Source organism: Pipra filicauda, unplaced genomic scaffold (assembly GCF_003945595.2).
Source record: "Pipra filicauda isolate LSUMZ 115617 unplaced genomic scaffold, ASM394559v2 scaffold127_size2900866_pilon, whole genome shotgun sequence".
In the NCBI taxonomy this organism is placed as follows: domain Eukaryota; kingdom Metazoa; phylum Chordata; class Aves; order Passeriformes; family Pipridae; genus Pipra; species Pipra filicauda.
Genome location: NW_024103740.1, coordinates 1,061,715 through 1,080,918, shown reverse-complemented (window position 1 = coordinate 1,080,918; position 19,204 = coordinate 1,061,715). Strand labels below are relative to the sequence as shown.

Below are 19,204 nucleotides of genomic sequence, written 5' to 3'. Positions count from 1 at the left end.
GGCACTTTCTGTTCATATCCCAGCAAAAGCTATTTGTTCTTCTGAATATCCAGAGAACTGCCACCCCAAATTGCCACCTGTCATTTCTCTGAAAGCATGCAAGACTTCTGACAGCACCCCTTCTCACCTTGCAGGCAGAGCAGCTGAACAATGAGCTGGCAACAGAGCGCCAAACTGCACAGAAGAACGAAAACGCTCGGCAGCAACTGGAGAGACAGAACAAAGAGCTAAAGAGTAAGCTGCAGGAGATGGAGGGAGCTGTGAAGAACAAATTCAAAGCTACAATTGCTGCTCTGGAGGCCAAAATTGCTTCTCTCGAAGAGCAATTGGAACAGGAAGCCAGGTACTGGTCTCCCTGAGGGCACAGCTGTTCATTTATTGCTCCAGTTAATGACACAGAAAGTAAACAAAGGTGAACAGGATTTGTGTCATCAGGCTCTCAGTGCCATTAAGGCTTGGTAAAGTCTCTTCTTCACTTAACATTTCTGAAACAATGCCAAGTAACTGGAGTTGTTACAGTTTTTGATTAAGAATCATTTTATTGGTGGAAAGTTCTACTGGTATCAAAGGCAAGGATCCGCTCCCCTGAATTTTAGAATATTTGCCCCATGACCCTGCCAGGTTAATTACCATAACATTGTGCCACTTGTAGGATTATTCTTCAAGGAAATCACCATGTGTTTCAGCACAGATCTCCTGGAGCACCTCTAGCGTACAGCAAAGACAGATATTTGTTTTGATCGGAAGAACGCAGCCTTTAAGTTTTCCTCAGAATTCACCTGTTAAATTAGGCAAGGCCTTTAACTTATGGGTCCATGGTGCCAGTTTCATGAGCAACAAGTCTGAGGCAGGTGAGGACTCTACAGACCTTGCACATGACCACATGTGCCCTGTCCCTTGCAGAGAGAAGCAGGCTGCGGCCAAGACGTTGCGCCAGAAGGACAAGAAGCTGAAGGACGCGCTGCTGCAGGTGGAGGACGAGAGAAAGCAGGCAGAGCAGTACAAAGACCAGGTATCAGAATGTCTCTTAGTCTTGGGCACAAGAATTTTCAGGTTTTACTCTAAGAAAGGAAGATTCCAACCCTTTCAGTGGAAAAATTTTTTCAGGTTTTACCCTAAGAAAGGAAGATTCCACATTCTGCCTCAAACAAATGCCTCTCTGGAAAGCAGGCTGTTTGTCTGGATTCTGTGCTGGGAGAGCTGTACAGCCCTTATATATATACATATGGGACAATATAATTCTTCTTCCATGCTACATCCAATGCCAAAGCACTAGTCTTTGTCAATCAGCCAGCTGCAACAGTCTGACTGCACAGTGATATAGGATTGTGCACAACACCCTTATCAGTGTATAAATGGAAATGCTGAGCACATTTTATTTTAAAATTTTAGCTTTACCTAAAGCACATCAACCTGCAAACCAGAAAAGCAGAGGTAGGACTGTGCAGCAAAAGAAGCAACAAGTAGTGTCTGAATACAATATCTACCAGCAAAATGAACTCCCACAAAGCAAAGTTATTCTAAGATTTTAAGCCTCCATCTTTGATTTGGATCGTGTTTCAGTCAAACTCTCAATAGAAGCATGAAATTAAAATGAGGAATGTAAAGCTATTGGATCTGTTTTAAACATTACTCTAAAATTTCCCTTTAGGCCGAGAAGGGCAATGCACGACTCAAGCAGCTGAAAAGGCAGCTGGAGGAGGCTGAGGAAGAGTCTCAGCGGATCAATGCAAACCGCAGGAAGCTGCAGAGGGAGCTGGATGAAGCCACGGAGAGCAACGAAGCCCTGGGCCGCGAGGTTACAGCGCTGAAGAGCAAGCTCAGGTAGAGTAGCCCTAGTAGTGGGTAGCCCTTCCCACTCACTGACAGCCTTGAAATTTAGAACTAAACTACGGAAGGGAAAAAAAACAACCTGTCAGGTAAAGAACAGACACTGATGATGCTGCACAGTTACTCACTCCTTGTATTAGCTTGGCAGACAGAACCAAAGGCCAAAGTCAGAAGTGAAGTGCATTTCTTACACTGCAGCAGATTTCAGCTGTGAGATGAACAACTGTGACAACATGGCACAGGCCTTACTCTTTTCTAATCAAAACTCCTGCTGGCTTAAATCAGAACAGAATTAGGCTTGGTTGCTTTTTGAAAACACTCTTTATATGATGGCTGTATCTATTTGTACAGAAGCAGTCACAAAAGGGTAGAAATGCTTGTGCTTTTCACACTTTCACACATGCACAACTCACACACAACACCCATCAACAGTGTTAGACAACGTCACAGCTGTCAAAAGACAAAACATACTAAATTATTCTTATTCCAAAGTCTCTTTGGACTTCCTCATAAAGGGATTCAGTGTCCTCATACCAAGGAAAAGATCAAAATGTCCCTTTGTTTTTTCTTGTTAAAACTGACTGGGAAAAAGATAAAGTTGTGATCAGTCAGCTACAAACCCGAACTGTCCTGTACTCACTGGGTTTGAAAACACCAGCTCACGGAAATAAAGAGGCTGACTTGAGCTATAAAGAAATTAATCTATCTGCATCATTTTACCATAAAATTTTGCCTTCTACCTAAGCCCAACAATATGTCAGATAAAAAAAAAGCACCTGTCTAGTTATGTTCTCAAAGTAGTTTGCCAGTGTGTTTACCAGTAACATGCTCCAGATGGGGATTCCCTTCCAAGTGAAGTTATGGATGTGGTTCCATTAGCACCACCTTGGGTAGTACATGCTCCTGGCTGCCTTACAAAGCAGGGGCTGCATCCAGCCCTTTCTACATAGAACACCATAAGGCTTATTTTTGTTTTATCTAAATGTAATGTAATTGGCTGTAATGTACTTTGTTTAATTATTTAAAAGTAATTACCTACCTCTGATCATGACCATGTGCTTAGTATAACTGCCCGGGACTCTCTATCTCTGTTTCAGAGGGACACAGGAACCTTCGCATGACTAAGCAGGTACCATGCCTTCAACTTTGCAGCTAGCTTGTATTGCACAAATTTCCATTTTCTTTGGCCCTGGTTAAAATTATGTGAGGTTTCTGCAAACTGTGAAGGCTTGGATATCTTGGCATTAATCTGTTTTATCAAAAGAGACAAATATTACAATAATCTAGCTGCCATCAGCTGTTCATCAGTGATACATCTTTCTTACAAGTAGGTTATGTACTGACATAGACTTACCAATGTTGCATTCTCACAAGCTCTACCAACAGAGTACCTAATGAAGGACTCTGACTTTTTCTGCATGAAAATGTTTTGGGTTTTGGTTTTGTTTTTTTTTGCACATCATCTTTGTGTGCTGCTGCGAAGATTAAATTTTTTCAAGTAAAATACACCATCAATTAGTAAAATTGATTAAAAGGACTAATGAATATGAAGTGTCACAGCATGTCACTAGAATTTCACAGTATTTTTTATGCATACTGTAATGCTGACTCTAAGGTAAGAGTCCATCTAATTCACCTGAGATTTGGGAAGACCTTACTTGCATGTGATTTGTCACACACCACACAATCACAGACAGAAGAGAAAGTCTTGCCTTTCGTTACATAGCACTCTGTGCCTGTATTGCTTACAAAGAGCTATTATTCAAGCTTTTAGAGCTGTTTTCCAGACATTACATTGTTTGTCTACTGTTATTAAAACATGGAGCACGGACACAGAAAGTAAAGCTGACACTGTAACCTAGCACAGCACTATATTACACTCTCTGGAGATAGGAATACCTGCTGCTGCAAAAATTAAAGAGCTATTGCCTTGTAATATTTGTATATTTTCTATTTTACATTTGCTGGATTTTGCTGTGAATACACAAATATTTAAAGATGATGTCTTGTCCTTGCATGTGCCTTTTAGTCAGCCTGATATTTCCAGTTAGACTGTTATTCAAGCACTATTCCAGAAGCACTTGTTCAAAGGCAGATTACAGAGGTGCTAAGCAAACACTGATGCTTAAGGCTTGTCTCAGCTCTATGCATTATTCTAAAGGTACTAATGCAAATGACCACATGAATATTATCAAACACATAAATGTGTTTAAGAGGAACAAATATAAACAAAAAGTGTTTATCCAGAGGGCCAATACCAGTTTAAATAACTGGTAAGTTTATGCATACTGCATCGGTTTGTTAATAAGTAGTTAGTGTGTGATAAGAAGTTCACTTTGTAGCCAAAGCTGTAGTGCACAATTTGGCTGGACTCTTGCTGTTGTTGTCCCCAGACCCACGTTCTCTTATAGCACTTCAGTGAATTACTGCAGCACAAAGAGAGTTATCTTACAAATGACTCATAAGTAACTGAGTCCAGATAGCACAAGTCCAAGGGGGAAAGAGCTCTTCCTTTATTAAAAAGAATTAATGCATTTATTGACCTAATTAGAACCTTCTTGCTAAACAATAATAACAAATATTTGCTGCCATAAAATAGCAGACACTGCTGTTAGACTCTGCCTAGCACACACCAGGGTAAAAGTAATATACCCTTGTGTTCAATACATGCCATCAGCATCAGAACAACTATGGTTAACCAACAGCAGACCTTAAAGGAAGCTTTATTATCCAGCTAATTGTGCTGCTTACACTGAAGTTTAGGGACAGAATTGTGGAAAATAAACTACATGTCATATTTCCACCTTGGAAACACAGATTCATGCCTCTGAAATGAGTTAGTCCAGCCAATGATCCTACCCACTCTCCTCATATGGAAGACTAAGCTTTAGACTTAAATATCTGCTTCAGGAAGGACACTGGCTTAGTCTTTTGCAAGGACAAGACAAGCCTTTAAATATTTATGCATGATTGCTGTACCCAAAAGTGTAGTCTCAGATATATTTAACACCAAATTAGTAATTCTGGCACAGCATTCAGTGATCATGAATTCCTTTTATTGCTTATGTCTGTGGTCTCAAGCCTTTACAAAGCTTTGCTTAATGAGGGGCAAGTGAGAGGCCATGTCACAAAACTGAAGCTTTGTAGCACAGTAGCAATGGAGGCCAAGAAGAGGCAAATCCATCCTCTGTCTCACTTGCTCACACCTCCCCAAAAAATTAACCTTGAGGACCAAAGTGTCCCTGCCTTGGGATGTGGCTATGAAATATATGGGGATGGGAGGGAGATGGGAGAGGAAAAAGGGGGTAAGGTGGGAAAAAGCATCTTCTGTGAGACACGTGCACTGCTAAGCATCAGCACCTTGTTTGGGTTACAAACACACTTCCAAAGCAGTGATGGTTTCCTCTCTCCACTGGAAAAAACATTGGAGTTACTCACAACCTAGGATGTCATACCTGTCAAAGCACCTGTGGTGCTCTGACCAGTGCAGTCTTTGCAGAGAAGAACTGTGGGCTCAAAAATGCCTGTGGACACCCACAGCACTGCTCCAATCCCAGGGTCAGGGCTCTCAGCAACTGGGGGGCTTACCCAGACTGCAGGGCAGAAATGCAGTACAAGTCTGCTCTCTCTCCCTCTCTTCCAGAGGGACAGGAGGGACACTGCCCTGCTGTTGTGGAACAATTTTTTCCATTCTTTCCAAGCACAATCAGTTGCAGTCCCAATAGGGGAAGACAGTGAAATGAAGGGAAGAGTAGGGGGGATGATTTGGGGCAGATGAGAACAAGAACACAAGCACAAGAACAGGAATCCCATCCCAGGAACTGGGAGTCTCAACCTGTTCATAAATTACTCTTACATGCTACAGAACAGAAAGTTGCATTAGAGGCCCACAGATCTTGGCTCTTCTGCATTTAGAACCATCAGCCCCACAGGTCCTGTTACAAAAGCCTGTGCTTATTTGTAAGGACTCCAAATGACCTAACACCTGATTTTTTAATTTTTTTTTCCCCTCTAACTGCAGGAGGGGAAATGAGCCAGCATCTTTTGCCCCACCCCGTAGATCCGGAGGCAGAAGAGTAATTGAGAATGCAACAGATGGAGCTGATGACGAAATGGATGCCAGAGATGGAGATTTCAATGGAACAAAAGCCAGTGAATAAACACGCTTAAAAAATTGCACTGCAGCAGGGGGAGGGAAGATGATATTTAGCACTGTATAAGTCTACTCTTAGTGTCAAGGTCACATACACCCACTCCTCTGACAGATAAAAGCACAACTGCCTTGTCTCCAATGTATAGACTGATGTTAAAAGTACTCCAAAACTTATTTTACCGGGAAGTGTATTTGAAAAGGTGGGGTTTTTTTAACAGAGTAATTCACTTTGAGAATCTTCCAGAAAGTGAGCACTAGTAGCTCAAAAGACTTAAATTCCAGTGAACTGTAGTCTACACAGGCTTGTTAAGACTGTTGCAGGGGAAAAAAAAGGCATTGGTCAGTTAATCTTTTCTTAAACTTTCATTTTGAGTATTCAATTAATATAGGGTTTTCGCCTGGTTACTACACCCCTGATGCACAATTCACAAGGTGGAAGTGCCTTTTTAATCACTTACTGAAAAATATCATTTGTTCAAATTAAGTCAACTGTTACAGTTTTATATGCACCATGGATGTGCTTACACACTAATAAAAGGCTATAAAAACGACTCCACTATTCTCATGTACAGGTGTGACTTGGGTGTAATACAGCTTGAACAGAATGGGGGATGCAGGAGAGCTTCTCTAAAACTGAAATACTTCTTAGAAAAGGTCACCTGTAATCATCAGAACAAAACCTTGATTTTCTCCTAAGCAGTTGCTTTTGAAGAAATACAAAACAGTACGTACACTGAGCTGGAAGTAAGATGATGTGAAGCTCTTGGGAAAGGGACACACAGTGGTGCCCATGAATGTACCCAAAGGCTGACAGACATGACACCGGACCTGCAGGAGCTGGAAAGCAGACTGGACCCTAAGTGTCTGTCTTTAGGCAACTGAATCCACCCTTGATGTCTGCTTTGTGTAGAAATACTTCCAGCTAAAGCCTCTAACACAGGCTGAAAACATAAACAGCAGCTCACACTGAATGCAGGGATCCACACCAAGCTGTTCTGCATTAAGGGATCAGCACACAATTACTTTTTTATTTTTGGAGCACTTCAACAAGACCACAACCTACTCCTGAGAATTACCAGGACCTACCACAAAGCCATGCAGCTCAAGCACTTTCAGACAGCAGCAGCTCTGTGGTCACAGCGGGGCAGTAGGGAGCCACACACAGCAAAGCAGGATGTAAAATGATTCTAAATAGAGTGCAGAACTTACTTGATGCCTTCAATTGAACAGCAAGTGAACCTTAAGCAGTGTGACCACAGGGAGAGCAAATCATGCAAAAACATCCACCTTGACAGTTAAAGCAATCATCTTCTAAATCTAAGCATTGTTCCAGAAGGTACAGAGATCACAAACTGGAGATTCACACTAGGCACTGTTTAGCCAGCAGAATTCAGAGCCCAGAGAATTGTCTCTGCTCATGAAAGAGTAAAGAGGAATCCATTTAGAGCAACTAAGATGACAAGCTGCAGCAGAGGGGGGTGAGGAGCTTCACATAAGACTGTTTCACTGCTTGCTCAGGCACACAGCCCAGCTCTGTAAAGATGCCTGAGAGCTGGCTGTTAAACACACTTTGGGAGCCTGCATGTGGAAACAAGGAGACCAAGCAAGTCAGACTCCATATAAAATGGTCTGAAGCACCAATGCTTGAGGCAGAACCATCAAACTGAACATGGAACCCTTCAAAGAGGAATTCTTTTAGAAAATTCACAAGCATAATGGTAGACATTGGTCTGATGGTCAAAGCACTGCCCTACCACTTCAGAAACTAGGTTCCAGTCCCTCTTCCACAAAGCTTGTGACAAAATAGGGAGTCAGAGTTGCTTTGGTAACACCACAGAAAGGAAAGTATCCTTCTGCAACAGCAGCTGAACTAAAAGTTCCTCTCCCAAATAAAAGTTCCTCTCTGTACCATTACAAAGGTAACTGTTCTGGACTAAATTATTTTGATGATTATCAATAGCATTGCCCCTTGTCCAACTGCAACAGTGTGAGAGGACAAGAATTCTGAGTTAAAGATTTTAAGAGAGAGAAATGCCAATGGTAAGCACTTTAAATTCCAGAGGAATCTTGAGCTATGGCAATATTTACATTCCTTAGGGTAGGAAAGAATGAGAAGAAAGATATGTAGGAAAATCTTTGCATGATTCAGCAAAATCAACAATATCTCTTAATTGATCAGAAACAGATGAGAAACTGGTAGCAAACCTCTGTGTATAAACCACAGTAACAACTTGCAAGAAAAACTCAAAATGCATCAACAACTAGCATTCAAAATAAACTTTATTCTGCTCCCCAGTTAAGCCAACTTTGTAGGTGGACTGAAGAATGGAAATGATCTGTGGTTATTTCATATTCCAGAGAAATATGCATCAGTGGCTGTTTTCACAGCATTTTCTTAAAAAAAAACCAACCAAACAAAACCCAAAAAAACACCAAACCCATTTATGTATTCTTTTGTCAAGTAAGCTCTCCCCATCCCCCCCAAAAAAAACACCATAAAAATTGTTTAGTCATGATTACTTTTGCAAGTAGAGGCTTCCATAAAATACATCAACACTGTGAGTGAACCTACTCCATCTGAAAAACAAATTCAAATGCAGTAATATTCTACAGGGGAAAAAACCAATTTAAAAATAATTCTCTACTCATATACACTTGTCTAGCATAAAAGACTTTTCAGATTAAAAAACCATTTCTATATTAGTAACAGCTGAAAGCATATATTCGCATAGAAAAATAAAACAAGAAAAAAATCACTAATACCCAAGGCACATTAATAAAGGGAAGTTAGTAAAGCAGTAAAACCCATCTGTCAAGATGTTAGAACTAGAAACTTAATCAGGTCTCTGGCTTCCTACAACTACTAGACTTTATGGGTCAGAAAGAAAAAAAAAAAGATATGTTAAGTCACTCTCAAGTCCCTCACCTTGCTCTGGGATCTCCTGAGCACTCAGGAGCACTGGGAATGTCTCACATTTAACCATGACCTGTTCTTAGTGGCAAATCATTGCTTACAGAAACATCTTGCCGCTACAGAGCCAGGGTTTTGTGCAGCAACATGAGGACCAAAATATCCCACAAGGAGCTGAGCAGCTTCCCTGCAGAAATACACCTTTCTCCACATAAAAACACTCCCCTGATTTGGGTGACTGCAGCACACAACACCCACGATAGAAAGCAGAATTCAAGCCAGAACACCCTGGTGCTGTATTAACACCAAAAGCCAAGGCCTGAGGGGATGCATAGGGAATACTGTCTCTGCTGTAGGTAGAAGGGCAGTGGCTTTGGCAGTGTCAAAAGAAGCAACCTTCAAGGAGCTATTTACAGCAGCTGATGCAGGAAGCAATTCTCAGTCCTGCAGTGCCAGGCAGCATTGCTTTGTCACACTACCCACCCACCAGACTGGGCAAGGCCGCAGGAGGACAATTGTAGCTCTGTGTTCAGTTCTCACCTACCCTGAGACTGCTGCCTGTTTGCTCACTGATATTCTCTTTAAAACTAAAGTTTGAAATATACATTTTCTTTTCCTTTTCCAAAGCCAACCAGGCTTTTCATAGCAGCATCTTGACAACACTTTGTGAGGGATGGCTCATTGGTCCTGGAATATTTGAAGGCCGTGTTCCAAACTCCAGGCGTTTCGCTAACCTGCAAATACAAAACAGGAGTTGGTGCATTTCTTGCTCAGTGTAACCAACTTCAAAACAACTGCTCACTTCCAGAGCACACCGCTGAGCTTGAGAAACAACAGATGAAAGAACAGCACTCTGAGCACTAAGTGAGCCTGTTCCTTAACTGGGCTGAGTTTCCACTGTAACACAGGGCTCTGTTTCCCTTCGAGTAGCAAGCACTATCTTTTACAGGTGTTGGAATTTCAGTTCTAGCATTACAGCAGTAGATATATAATCAGATGCATGAATAAGTAAGCCCCTGAGGCTTTCTTGTAGGAAATTCCATGAAGTTTCTCCCCTTGGATAGATAGTTCTACGTGGAACACTCTTTCCACACGACAACACTGGGCACTGGGTGACAGGACAAACCAGTACTCACAGTGCAAGGGTCTAGATGAATAATTAAGTCTGGAACAAACTGTACTATTGGCACTTAAAGAGAATCAAAAGAATGTGCAGTACAAGATTGTCAGGGTTTAAGTAGACACTGAACTGTAATTTGTGATAACCTTGCTGATTTTTCTTCATTTGTTTAAAATAAGACAACCAGTTCAAGCATTCAGAGAAATGTTTAAGTTGAATAATGTTACTTCCCATCAGCTGCTCCTTGAAAACATATCTTAGCAACTGTAAAGTGTTCTGACTGAGTGGACTTATGATTTACCTTTTCTCCAGTTCTCCCATTAATGAGAGTCTTAATTGTGATAAGGGATAAGTCCCTACATGCCATAACATTCCAGAGACATCACTTGTACAAGAACTTCAAGCACAAAACAAATTGAGCCAATAAGCAAGAGCTCCTCTGTTGGAGTTCGTCCCCTTTAAACGCTGGTTTATAATAAAACACATCTTGCATTTGCTTCGAATTTGTAGTATCCAAAACCTGATTTCAGCTAATCTGTGAAATTCGACAACTAGTGATTCCAATTTTAAACTGATGTGAAATGTTCAAATCCTAATCCCGAAAAACTGAATTTCACGTCTTCTGGAAACAAATCTGTCTCTACCAAAACAAAGATTCACTACTAAATACCAGGCCCTAAGTTCTAACACCAGCAGTTGTCAGACACCAGCAGAGAGCAGCACTCACCCTGTGTCACAGAGAGGCGGGTGAGGACTCAGGCGCGTTTCAAGGACATCTCTGTTCATGTACATGGACACCGAGGTTCTGTTTGGAGACTGGTCATACACGAAGTTTCGGCAAGATGCAAGTTTGGACTCCAAAGCCTAATTTAAACACACATGAGACAAGTGTCAGATTCACCCTTCTATTTCAGAAGATGGCATTGTGGCACACCAAAACTGCATTAAGTGTGTGGGTCTGGGGGCTTTTTTCTTTCTTTAAGAATGAGTTGTCCAGTGGTGGAACCTGCTGACCCCAGTGCCACATGAGTTCTGAATTTTTGAAGAGAGGAAAACAGTCATCTCTCTAAAGCTAAATCTCTGTTTCTGTAGGGAGCTGATGCTCTTTACCAGCAGAACCACAAAATCTTCAGCTTCCTCAGGGAGATTTTGACATCTTTCTTACAGGCATCACTTTTTAGATTACTAAATGTTCATCTGAACTATCTGCTTCCCTAGACACACAGCAGGCTGTATGTATTCAGTGGTACACCAGAGGGAACTGAGCCAGAGATACCCTATTCTCTACCACATGCTCCCTTCCTAGATCACTCCACATTTATTGTGAGTTACTTTTCAGCTGTATCAGTTCTGCAGCTCAGCCCAGCAGTCATACAAATGCTTGTAACAACACAGCACCAAGGGACAAGGAAGAAAACAGGAGTCATGGGATAACTTCCATCGTCAGCATCACCTTAAATATCAAACTATAGCTTAACAGGACATTAGGCCTTGCTCAAAAGACTACTGGGCTCTCAAGGCAAACTTCAGCAGAAGCCCTTTGGACAGCAGGCACCAGCCTTCTTTCATCTCTGTCTTTTCCAGGAGCAGATCCCTTCTTAATTTCCTCATGCCAATTTACTCTTTCTGTACGTGCACTTACAGAAATTTGTAGAGGAGATTTTATCCCCATCTGGATTAGAACTTAGAAAAGCAGAGCAAGGTCCATCTTTATTTGGGGGTTGGTCAGAAACATAGGAAGTCCAGGCCAATTTCAAGGCCACGCTTAGCTAACCTGGGGGCAGGAGACTCTTTCCAGTCTCCCCTGAACAGCAGCACAAATAGTGCTGGCAGCAGTTTCCAACAGCTCCACCTCTCCAGGAGCCTCGGCTGGCAGGAAATCACTCACCCCCACTTTTCGCAGCAAGTCTCCCACAATATTAAGTGCAGATATTCTTGCAGCAGGTGTGAGAGGGGTTGCACCATAACTGTCCTCCAGACCTGCAGGGCAGGTTAAAGAACGTTACTCATTTAAAAAAAAAAAGCTTTGACACTCGAAGTCAGAAGACAGCCTGACATCAACATACAGAGCAGAGGAAACAGCAATATCCTCACCTTTTTGTATCTCACCTCCAGATCTTTCATATCCATTAGGAATATGAAGCACTGCCTTCCTGAGGCAGCTCATTACACTAAGATGAAGTCTCTAGACATGTTGTGGCTTGGTTTCTAGAGATCTGTTCTACCAGCCTGCTCTGTCTCTGTTGCTGCAGTGGGACCAGAGGGATGTGTCCTCCCAGAGGATCATCATTTACCATTTTAGTACAAATCTCCAAATCCTCTCACTTCTACAGAAACAGTAATTCCTTCACAAAAGCATATCATTTTAGGTTAAGGATACTGAAGTCCACAAACTTTGTTAGTGCTCAGAGCTATAATATCAAATCATCAGAATGTGACAGTACAACTCCCTGCACTTTAAGTATGAACACAGTTACACACATTTCTGGCTTTTAAATTGAGAATTAGTGTGAGAGGTTTGAAATATAGAAACAATCAATGCTCACAAAAAATAAGTAACAATATAATTGACCTGAAAGTAGAGATATTTAGTAAAGACAGATTGGATGACTTGTCAGTGTTCTGCTGTTCCAGAGAGAAAAAAAAGTCTCTCTCAAAGAGCACTTACTCTCTCAGAGAAGACAATTCAAGTAACGTGAGTGTGACATTAAAAGATCACACAGGCTTTTAAAACCTTTCCCCTAAATTAGACCAACATCTCTGGGACAGTTGTGAACCAACAGTAAAGTCCCAATAGCTCATCTTACCCCTCACAATTATTATTACTGGACAGTGCAAGTCAAATGGAAATGAATAGCCCACGAATAAACTCCAAAAATCAGTCTATGAATACGGAGACCACGGTGATTGGATTACGGTGTATTTAACTGAAACACTCAACCCTCTTCCCTTCTTTTCATTCCTCCTTTCACCACAAACTATAGTAAAAACGAGAGCATCAAATAGTATTTCTGGTTCCCTGTCAGTCACCTCTCCTAAACGTCGCAGGGGTGGGGATGCTGATGGGTGTCCGGCGCAGGGAGGGGGTTGAAGGCACAGACAAGGAAGCCTGAACTGCAGTGTCTGTTCTTTCTGCTTCCAGGGTCGCTCGCATCGGTGTTTTGGGTTTCTCCTGTTTCTGCTGCACTGCAAGCTCTTGGCGCAGGTCTGTGAAGGAAGCAACACAAAGCAAGCCTTTGGAGTATGTATCCACCCAGATAATCTTTTGCTCACGGAGGTGAAGTCAAGTCACTTATGCTTGTAAAGACTACTCCAGGCATACCTTCAAAATCTGGATGATAACTAAAGGCCTTTCCAGGATTGTGGCTCAAGATGTTTTGGTATTATTAGCTCAGTTGCTACTACCTGGCTTTCATTTTCATACTCTTTACAAGGCTCCCCTTGAGACAGGGAATTAACTCCTTTCCCAAAGTTACAGGCTAGCAAGCAGAGGCACATCAAGTCTGAGGCTCAGCAACTTGGCGCACCTTGGCTACACTCCAGCTCCCTGCAAGGCTGAGATCCCACCTATTGTACTCTTTTCTAGCCTGGTTTCCACATGAAAAAAACTTGAGCTGAGGCCAGGTGGAAGCTACACAGTTATCTAACCAAGGGATGGAGCACTTCTGTCCCACAGCCTGGCTGTAGATTATGGATACCACTCAAGGGCACAGAATCCAAGTTCTGAAAATAGACATTTCTCCAGCTCCAAGGTCTCTCTCTTCTCACCCAGCCTTATTGACAGTTATCAAGAAGCCAGCACGTGAGGCTATTCCAAGGCAACCAAAAGTCAGTCACAGCCCTCCTGTTTTACTTCCCCATTAGTGTTTCACTGACTCCCCTTTTAACAGGCCAGGAAACAATAAGGTTAGTGCATATTAAAGCTGACCTTCACGTGTTACAGGCAGCCAGACCAGCACATACCCCAGCTGGACTAGCTCTTTTCAACTCCCTAAGGCCCTGAAGCACGACCACAGATTAGGAGAAGGCTGGAATAGACTTTTGTTGCTGTGATCTGCTCTGGAACAAGGTCAGGAGTTCAAGGAGTGGGGGTGGAACAGTCTTAAGTTTCCTTACTTGCTTCTACATTTCATATAGCAGGTTTTAAAGATGTAAACTTAAAAACCAAGCTCTGAGATATATAGAGAGGACTGAACAGCTACAAGCCAGGAGGGGGCCAAGGGAAAGACACAGGTAATTTCTGTCTAACCTCTAGCTTCATCTTTCAGGCGCTGCACAGACTCCAGAAGGTTTTCCTTCTCATCCAGCTCACTCTCCAGAAAAGCATTTCTTTCAATAGCCTGGTTTAAACGCTGCTCAAAATCCTCCAGAGACATTATAGTGGCTCTGAAAAAGAGTGCACAAGATGTTACTACCATATCCTTCAAGAACATAGAGGATGCCCTCACTGAGAAGAAAAGGGATACTGTTGCATTTTTGTTTGGTTTGCTTTGTTTTATTATTTTTTATTTTAGCTTGTGAGATATGAAAGAGTGCAGTGGGGGGAGTAGAAGGGGAAAAATAAATTTATCACATTTCCCATCTGCTATCAATCTCTTCAACACAATCATCACTTCAGTGATTAGTTCAGAATGGCCATGCTAATGAGCACAAACAGCTGTTTTCCACCTCAGGACAGAACAGAGGTAGAAAAAGAAAACACAGAAAATGGGTCACCTTTTTGCTCTTTCCAAGTCATCATTTTCTTGCTCAAGTTCTCGAATGTATTTCTGAAGCTGATCTTTAATAGCTTTTGTCTGTGCCAAGTCATCTTCCAGCGCAGAGATTTGCCTGTATCCTTCTGAATGCTGCATTTCAATCTTTTCCTAATCAAAGGCAAATCAAACAGCACACCAGGTACTTAGCAACACATGTTCTCTTTCTGTGCCCTTTTCTGAGCTCCTTTAAAGGCAGATGTTCTGAAGTTTTTTATCCCTTTCGATACGATAAAATTCCAACAAAGCCAGTTGCTCACATACTTTTGAGCTGCCAGCAGTCAAGAGCTCTTCCTGGCACTCCTTATCAAACAACAGTGCTGGGGAACATTCCCTGATCGTCACAACTCAGGGCCATTCCTTTCCCCCCCCAGACAGCACAACTCAGCATAATTTCTGAGCCCCAAGAGTTTTAGCAGTACACAAAGCAGGATGCAAGAGAATTTTCAACTCTGATATGAAGTACTTATGAGCCAAAATAACAAGAAAAAAAAAATCCAAGTGTGACACTGTCACATGCTGCTGTGGAATCAGCAAGATTCTGCATTTCCCCCAGGGTTTTATTAGCCCAAAGCAGGTTCAGAGTTATACTTTGGATGTGAACCTAAACCAAACTCTGTCTCCCTTTATAGCATGTATACAAGGGCACACTTAAGAGAGGCACAGGCGAAGAGGAAGGCTTAGCTTCTACATTAGATCTCTCTCTCCTGCACTGCCACTGTATATGGGGTTAGTTCCACAGCACATGACAGGGAAAGCTTCACAGCACACTGTCTATTATGACACTTTATACTCCACCAACTTGCTATCAGACCACTTCAACATGCCAAGATTGCTGTATAAGCAGCATTCCTGAAGTGCTCTCCATCCCCAATTTAAGTACAAAACACTTGAAGTCACTGAAAACAAATGCATGCACTGGAATTTGAAAACCACGGCACACAGTCTAGTGAATGGTAATTTGAAGACAGCTATTTTAGCACATAAATGCACAGACAAGGAGGAGGGAAAGAGATACCCATTCTCAATTAAGAAATTATTTTATTACAGTGTGGTGACACTGCTATAATTCTGGATCTCTGAAGCTCAGTTAAGAGCCTCCAAGAGGCAGATTACTTCCAACTAGCTACTCAGGACTCTCTAAACAAACCCTCCAAAGCATTATTTCCATTAGATTTCAAGTAGTGTGACCACTGGTTTCTGAGGGGGGAGCAAGCACACACACATTAGGCTGGTAAGCTCAAAGCCACAAGCTGTGTGGGCCTGGCAAAGTTCACCAGTGCTGACCTAGATGCAGACACCAACCCTTGATGGGCTCAGTTAACACTGCTGCTCAATAGCTTCGAGATAAATGCTTTGCTCTTGAATTGATTTAGATAAAAGACCAGAACTGCAAGGTCTGGGTCTTTGTTTTTAGCCAATTGTAATAAACTATCAGCTGATCTGGCCCTCAATGGTGGCTCTGTTCCTTCACCACAGGCTGTTACTGCAGTTTTCAGGCTGCATGAATAGCCAATTGTTAAATGGTTTATTTCAAGCAAAATACGTTTATCTACTATGAAGAATAATTTCAGATTTTCTCAAATATGGCTACCCTTCACTTTCTGAGTTATATGTTGTTTCCTACTATTTTCATTCTGAACTGCTTTGGCTGGTCCATTGTCCCTTCCTCTCATCCCAGCTACTCTTCCATCCAATGAACTATAGGCTTTATTTTTGTCCAACTTTTGTCTTCTCCCCAAACCCATCAGCTTCCATAGGTTTATGTGGCTACATGGAACAGCAGACCAATACTCCATACAACACACACAACATTTAATACTGCTCAGTCACTTCAACAACAAGAACAAAGATCAATGCAACATAACAAATACAAGAAACAAACTTTGGAGGTCTTGCTATCAAAAAGCAGCAGGGGGGGAGAATTGCTAAGTTGGTGCTAGAGGGACAGGATATCTGCCTCAAATTTAAGAGTATTTCCTTAAGACAGTAATTTGTAAAACAGTTTAAACAAAAGGCATTGCAAACATGGATTCATCCGGTGATTAATCCCTTATACAAATACCTTCACTCCCATTAGCTCATTATTGCATCCAACTGAGTAGAAGAAGTGTAATTACATTAATCTCTGCTTCCACAGAGATTGACCCAGCCCTACAAAATACTGTGTAGTGTTTCTTGAGTGACTATAACTCAATCTGTAAGCAAAAGGCCTAGAACCAAACTTTGAAAAGGCACACCAATTTCAGTGACAATTTTTTCCCAAATTTTAAAAAATATAGTAGTATTTCCTAAACCTGCCAACCAGCACAGAGGACTAGCAGCACCTTTGATGAGACTGAAATGAGGCACCCATCACTCTACATACCCTAGATAGCTTCATTATTTCTTAAGTCACTATGGTAAGAAGTTCCATCTCAATAAGTTCATATCCTTTATGTTTTATAGTTCTGGAAGTTAATGCCTTCCTGCTGGTTCTTCGATTCACAGAAGGCCAACCAAGTGTAGAAGAGGATAACTTATTTTTCCCCAAGTACTGATAGATTCAGTAAAAAAACCAGGACTGAAACCGTTTTATGACTCAGTTCTATGGGTTACCCACTGGCTGCTGCTTCCCAGCTTATCTGGAATGCCAGATAATAAATACATGACTATGTAAAAAGGGTTTAAAACTTCTGAGTTTTCTTAGGTAACGCAAAAACACAGCTGCAGTGTTTGTGTTTTGATTGTTCTGCAATATTATCTGTGCCTGTGTAACGCAGACAGCAAGAAAGCTGCGAACAAAAGCATTAAATAGACAGAAGAAGGAATAGAGCAGCAGCTCTGGTATGTTCATGCTTAGTCTCCACTCTACTGTGAACAATTTTCTCCCATCTGAAATCTATCCTGACACAAAGCCACAACCTGTGAACAGGGGTGCAGGAACACCACCAAGGAATCCAGAACCCTCAAAGTAGAAATCACATTGGTATTTCTTAATTTTTCAAGCTTTTCCTTTCTGCAGTTTTCTGTTCAGTTTCTTGGTAATGCTGAAGCTTTTTCACAAGCCAGGCTGAATCTGCACGTGCCTGTCCCACACCTCTGCACTCTGGATGTACACATTCTATAGGCACCATCCCCTCTTACCTTCACTGACTCCAGCTCCATCCGCAGACGGTTGTTTTCTGACAGAAGGTCTCTGTTTCTGGACTCTGTTTGCTGCAGCTGAGCCTCCAGTTCAGCTTCATACTCTCGACTCCCTTCTTGGAATTCACGCAGTTCCTCCTGTGTATTCTCAGCACTAGAGAGCAATTCCAGCAACAGAGCTCATCATAATGAACAACGAAAAAAATATCTCTTGTTCACTCAAGGTAAAAAAAATACTGCCCCTTAACATAGAAGGCTCTGTGCCCTTCTCCAACATATCTATTCAATAGGAAGAGAGAACTATATGCAAATGTTTCCCCATCGAGCATGGAAAGCATGTAGTGAACTTGTAAACAAATCAAAAAATCCCAAATAAACAGAAAAATCCCAAAGTCTGTCTTCACACTATAGATGTGTGTACATCCCTTTAGCTTGTAATTTGTCCCCTGCCATCTGCACATTTCATCTGTTATTCAGTTCAGTTATTTATTTGGAAATACGAACAAAGCCATTATTGATTAGCAATAAAAAGTGAGTAACAGAGAGAAAGATGGAAGGAAATGTACTCTCATATTCTGAAAACAATTCTACTGAAACAATCCTCTGGCAAGCTGAACAAGGAGCAATGAAAGGTCTGAACACCTGGTTGACATCTTTGCACACAGTGTCATGCACCCTATCCAATGAAGGAAGCCAGTGCCTTACCACTCCTTGTACTTCATAGCCAAATCTTTCCAGTATCTGGTTTCCTCCTCCACTGAGCTGAAGTGATGTTCTTCTGAGTCTTCCATGATGAGTCCTCAAAGTTTAAAACTCCTGTTTCATTTTTCCCTCCCTGGAAAATTAAAAAGTCGAGCCTAAGGCAGTGAGCTACCCCGGTCCTTGTTGCTGCAGAGCAGAACATCCCTCCTCTCCCACAGTCACTGCTTGCCTGGAGACCAAACTAAAGACCAGCCTTGTCAGGACCATCAGACAAACCATAAATGGGAAAGAACCCCTGCTGAGTCCCCGGGTCCCTTTCCCCACATCCCCAGCCATGAGCACCTTCCACACCCTCGGACTGCACAGCACAGAGCACCAAACCCCAACCTGAGCTGCAGCTGTGCCAATGCACAGAGAACAAAAGGCAAAGAAGGTATCTCAGGCACAACTTCAGCTCCAAGACACTGCAATTCAACAACCCTAAAGACACTTAGCATGAAATTAAACAGAAACTTTAAAGAGACACAGATAAGGTACTCAGAGATACTGATTTCCTGTGTTAACATTTCCAGGAACATGTAAAGCTTTTTGTGGACAAAACTGCTGGA

The 19,204-nt window shown here is 42.0% G+C and overlaps 2 protein-coding genes across 6 annotated transcripts in view; one reads left to right on the top strand and one right to left on the bottom strand.

Moving 5' to 3' along the window:
- Nucleotides 1-6,535, top strand: part of MYH11 (myosin heavy chain 11) — a 56,840-nt gene extending 50,305 nt beyond the window's left edge. For 2 of the 3 annotated variants that reach the window (XM_027743945.2, XM_027743944.2), the window contains 4 exons: nucleotides 135-343; nucleotides 904-1,012; nucleotides 1,652-1,824; nucleotides 5,852-6,535. In XM_027743945.2, the coding sequence (XP_027599746.1) occupies nucleotides 135-343; nucleotides 904-1,012; nucleotides 1,652-1,824; nucleotides 5,852-5,990 (630 nt within the window). In that variant the 3' untranslated portion in view covers nucleotides 5,991-6,535. Of the gene's footprint in view, nucleotides 1-134; nucleotides 344-903; nucleotides 1,013-1,651; nucleotides 1,825-2,927; nucleotides 2,960-5,851 lie in introns of all 3 variants that reach the window. The other variant, XM_027743946.2, reaches the window with a different exon arrangement.
- Nucleotides 1-18,858, bottom strand: part of NDE1 (nudE neurodevelopment protein 1) — a 42,235-nt gene extending 23,377 nt beyond the window's left edge. For 2 of the 3 annotated variants that reach the window (XR_005566819.1, XR_005566817.1), the window contains exons 1-8: nucleotides 18,600-18,858; nucleotides 17,895-18,048; nucleotides 14,731-14,879; nucleotides 14,264-14,400; nucleotides 13,045-13,221; nucleotides 11,903-11,994; nucleotides 10,742-10,878; nucleotides 9,439-9,628 (exon numbers count right to left, since the gene is read on the bottom strand). Coding sequence is in view for 1 of the 3 variants with exons in the window: in XM_027743991.2 (XP_027599792.1) it covers nucleotides 9,535-9,628; nucleotides 10,742-10,878; nucleotides 11,903-11,994; nucleotides 13,045-13,221; nucleotides 14,264-14,400; nucleotides 14,731-14,879; nucleotides 17,895-18,048; nucleotides 18,600-18,685 (1,026 nt within the window). In the remaining 2 variants the exon portion in view is untranslated. Of the gene's footprint in view, nucleotides 1-8,245; nucleotides 9,629-10,741; nucleotides 10,879-11,902; nucleotides 11,995-13,044; nucleotides 13,222-14,263; nucleotides 14,401-14,730; nucleotides 14,880-17,894; nucleotides 18,049-18,599 lie in introns of those variants that run through there. The other variant, XM_027743991.2, reaches the window with a different exon arrangement.
- Nucleotides 18,859-19,204: the final 346 nt, after the last annotated feature.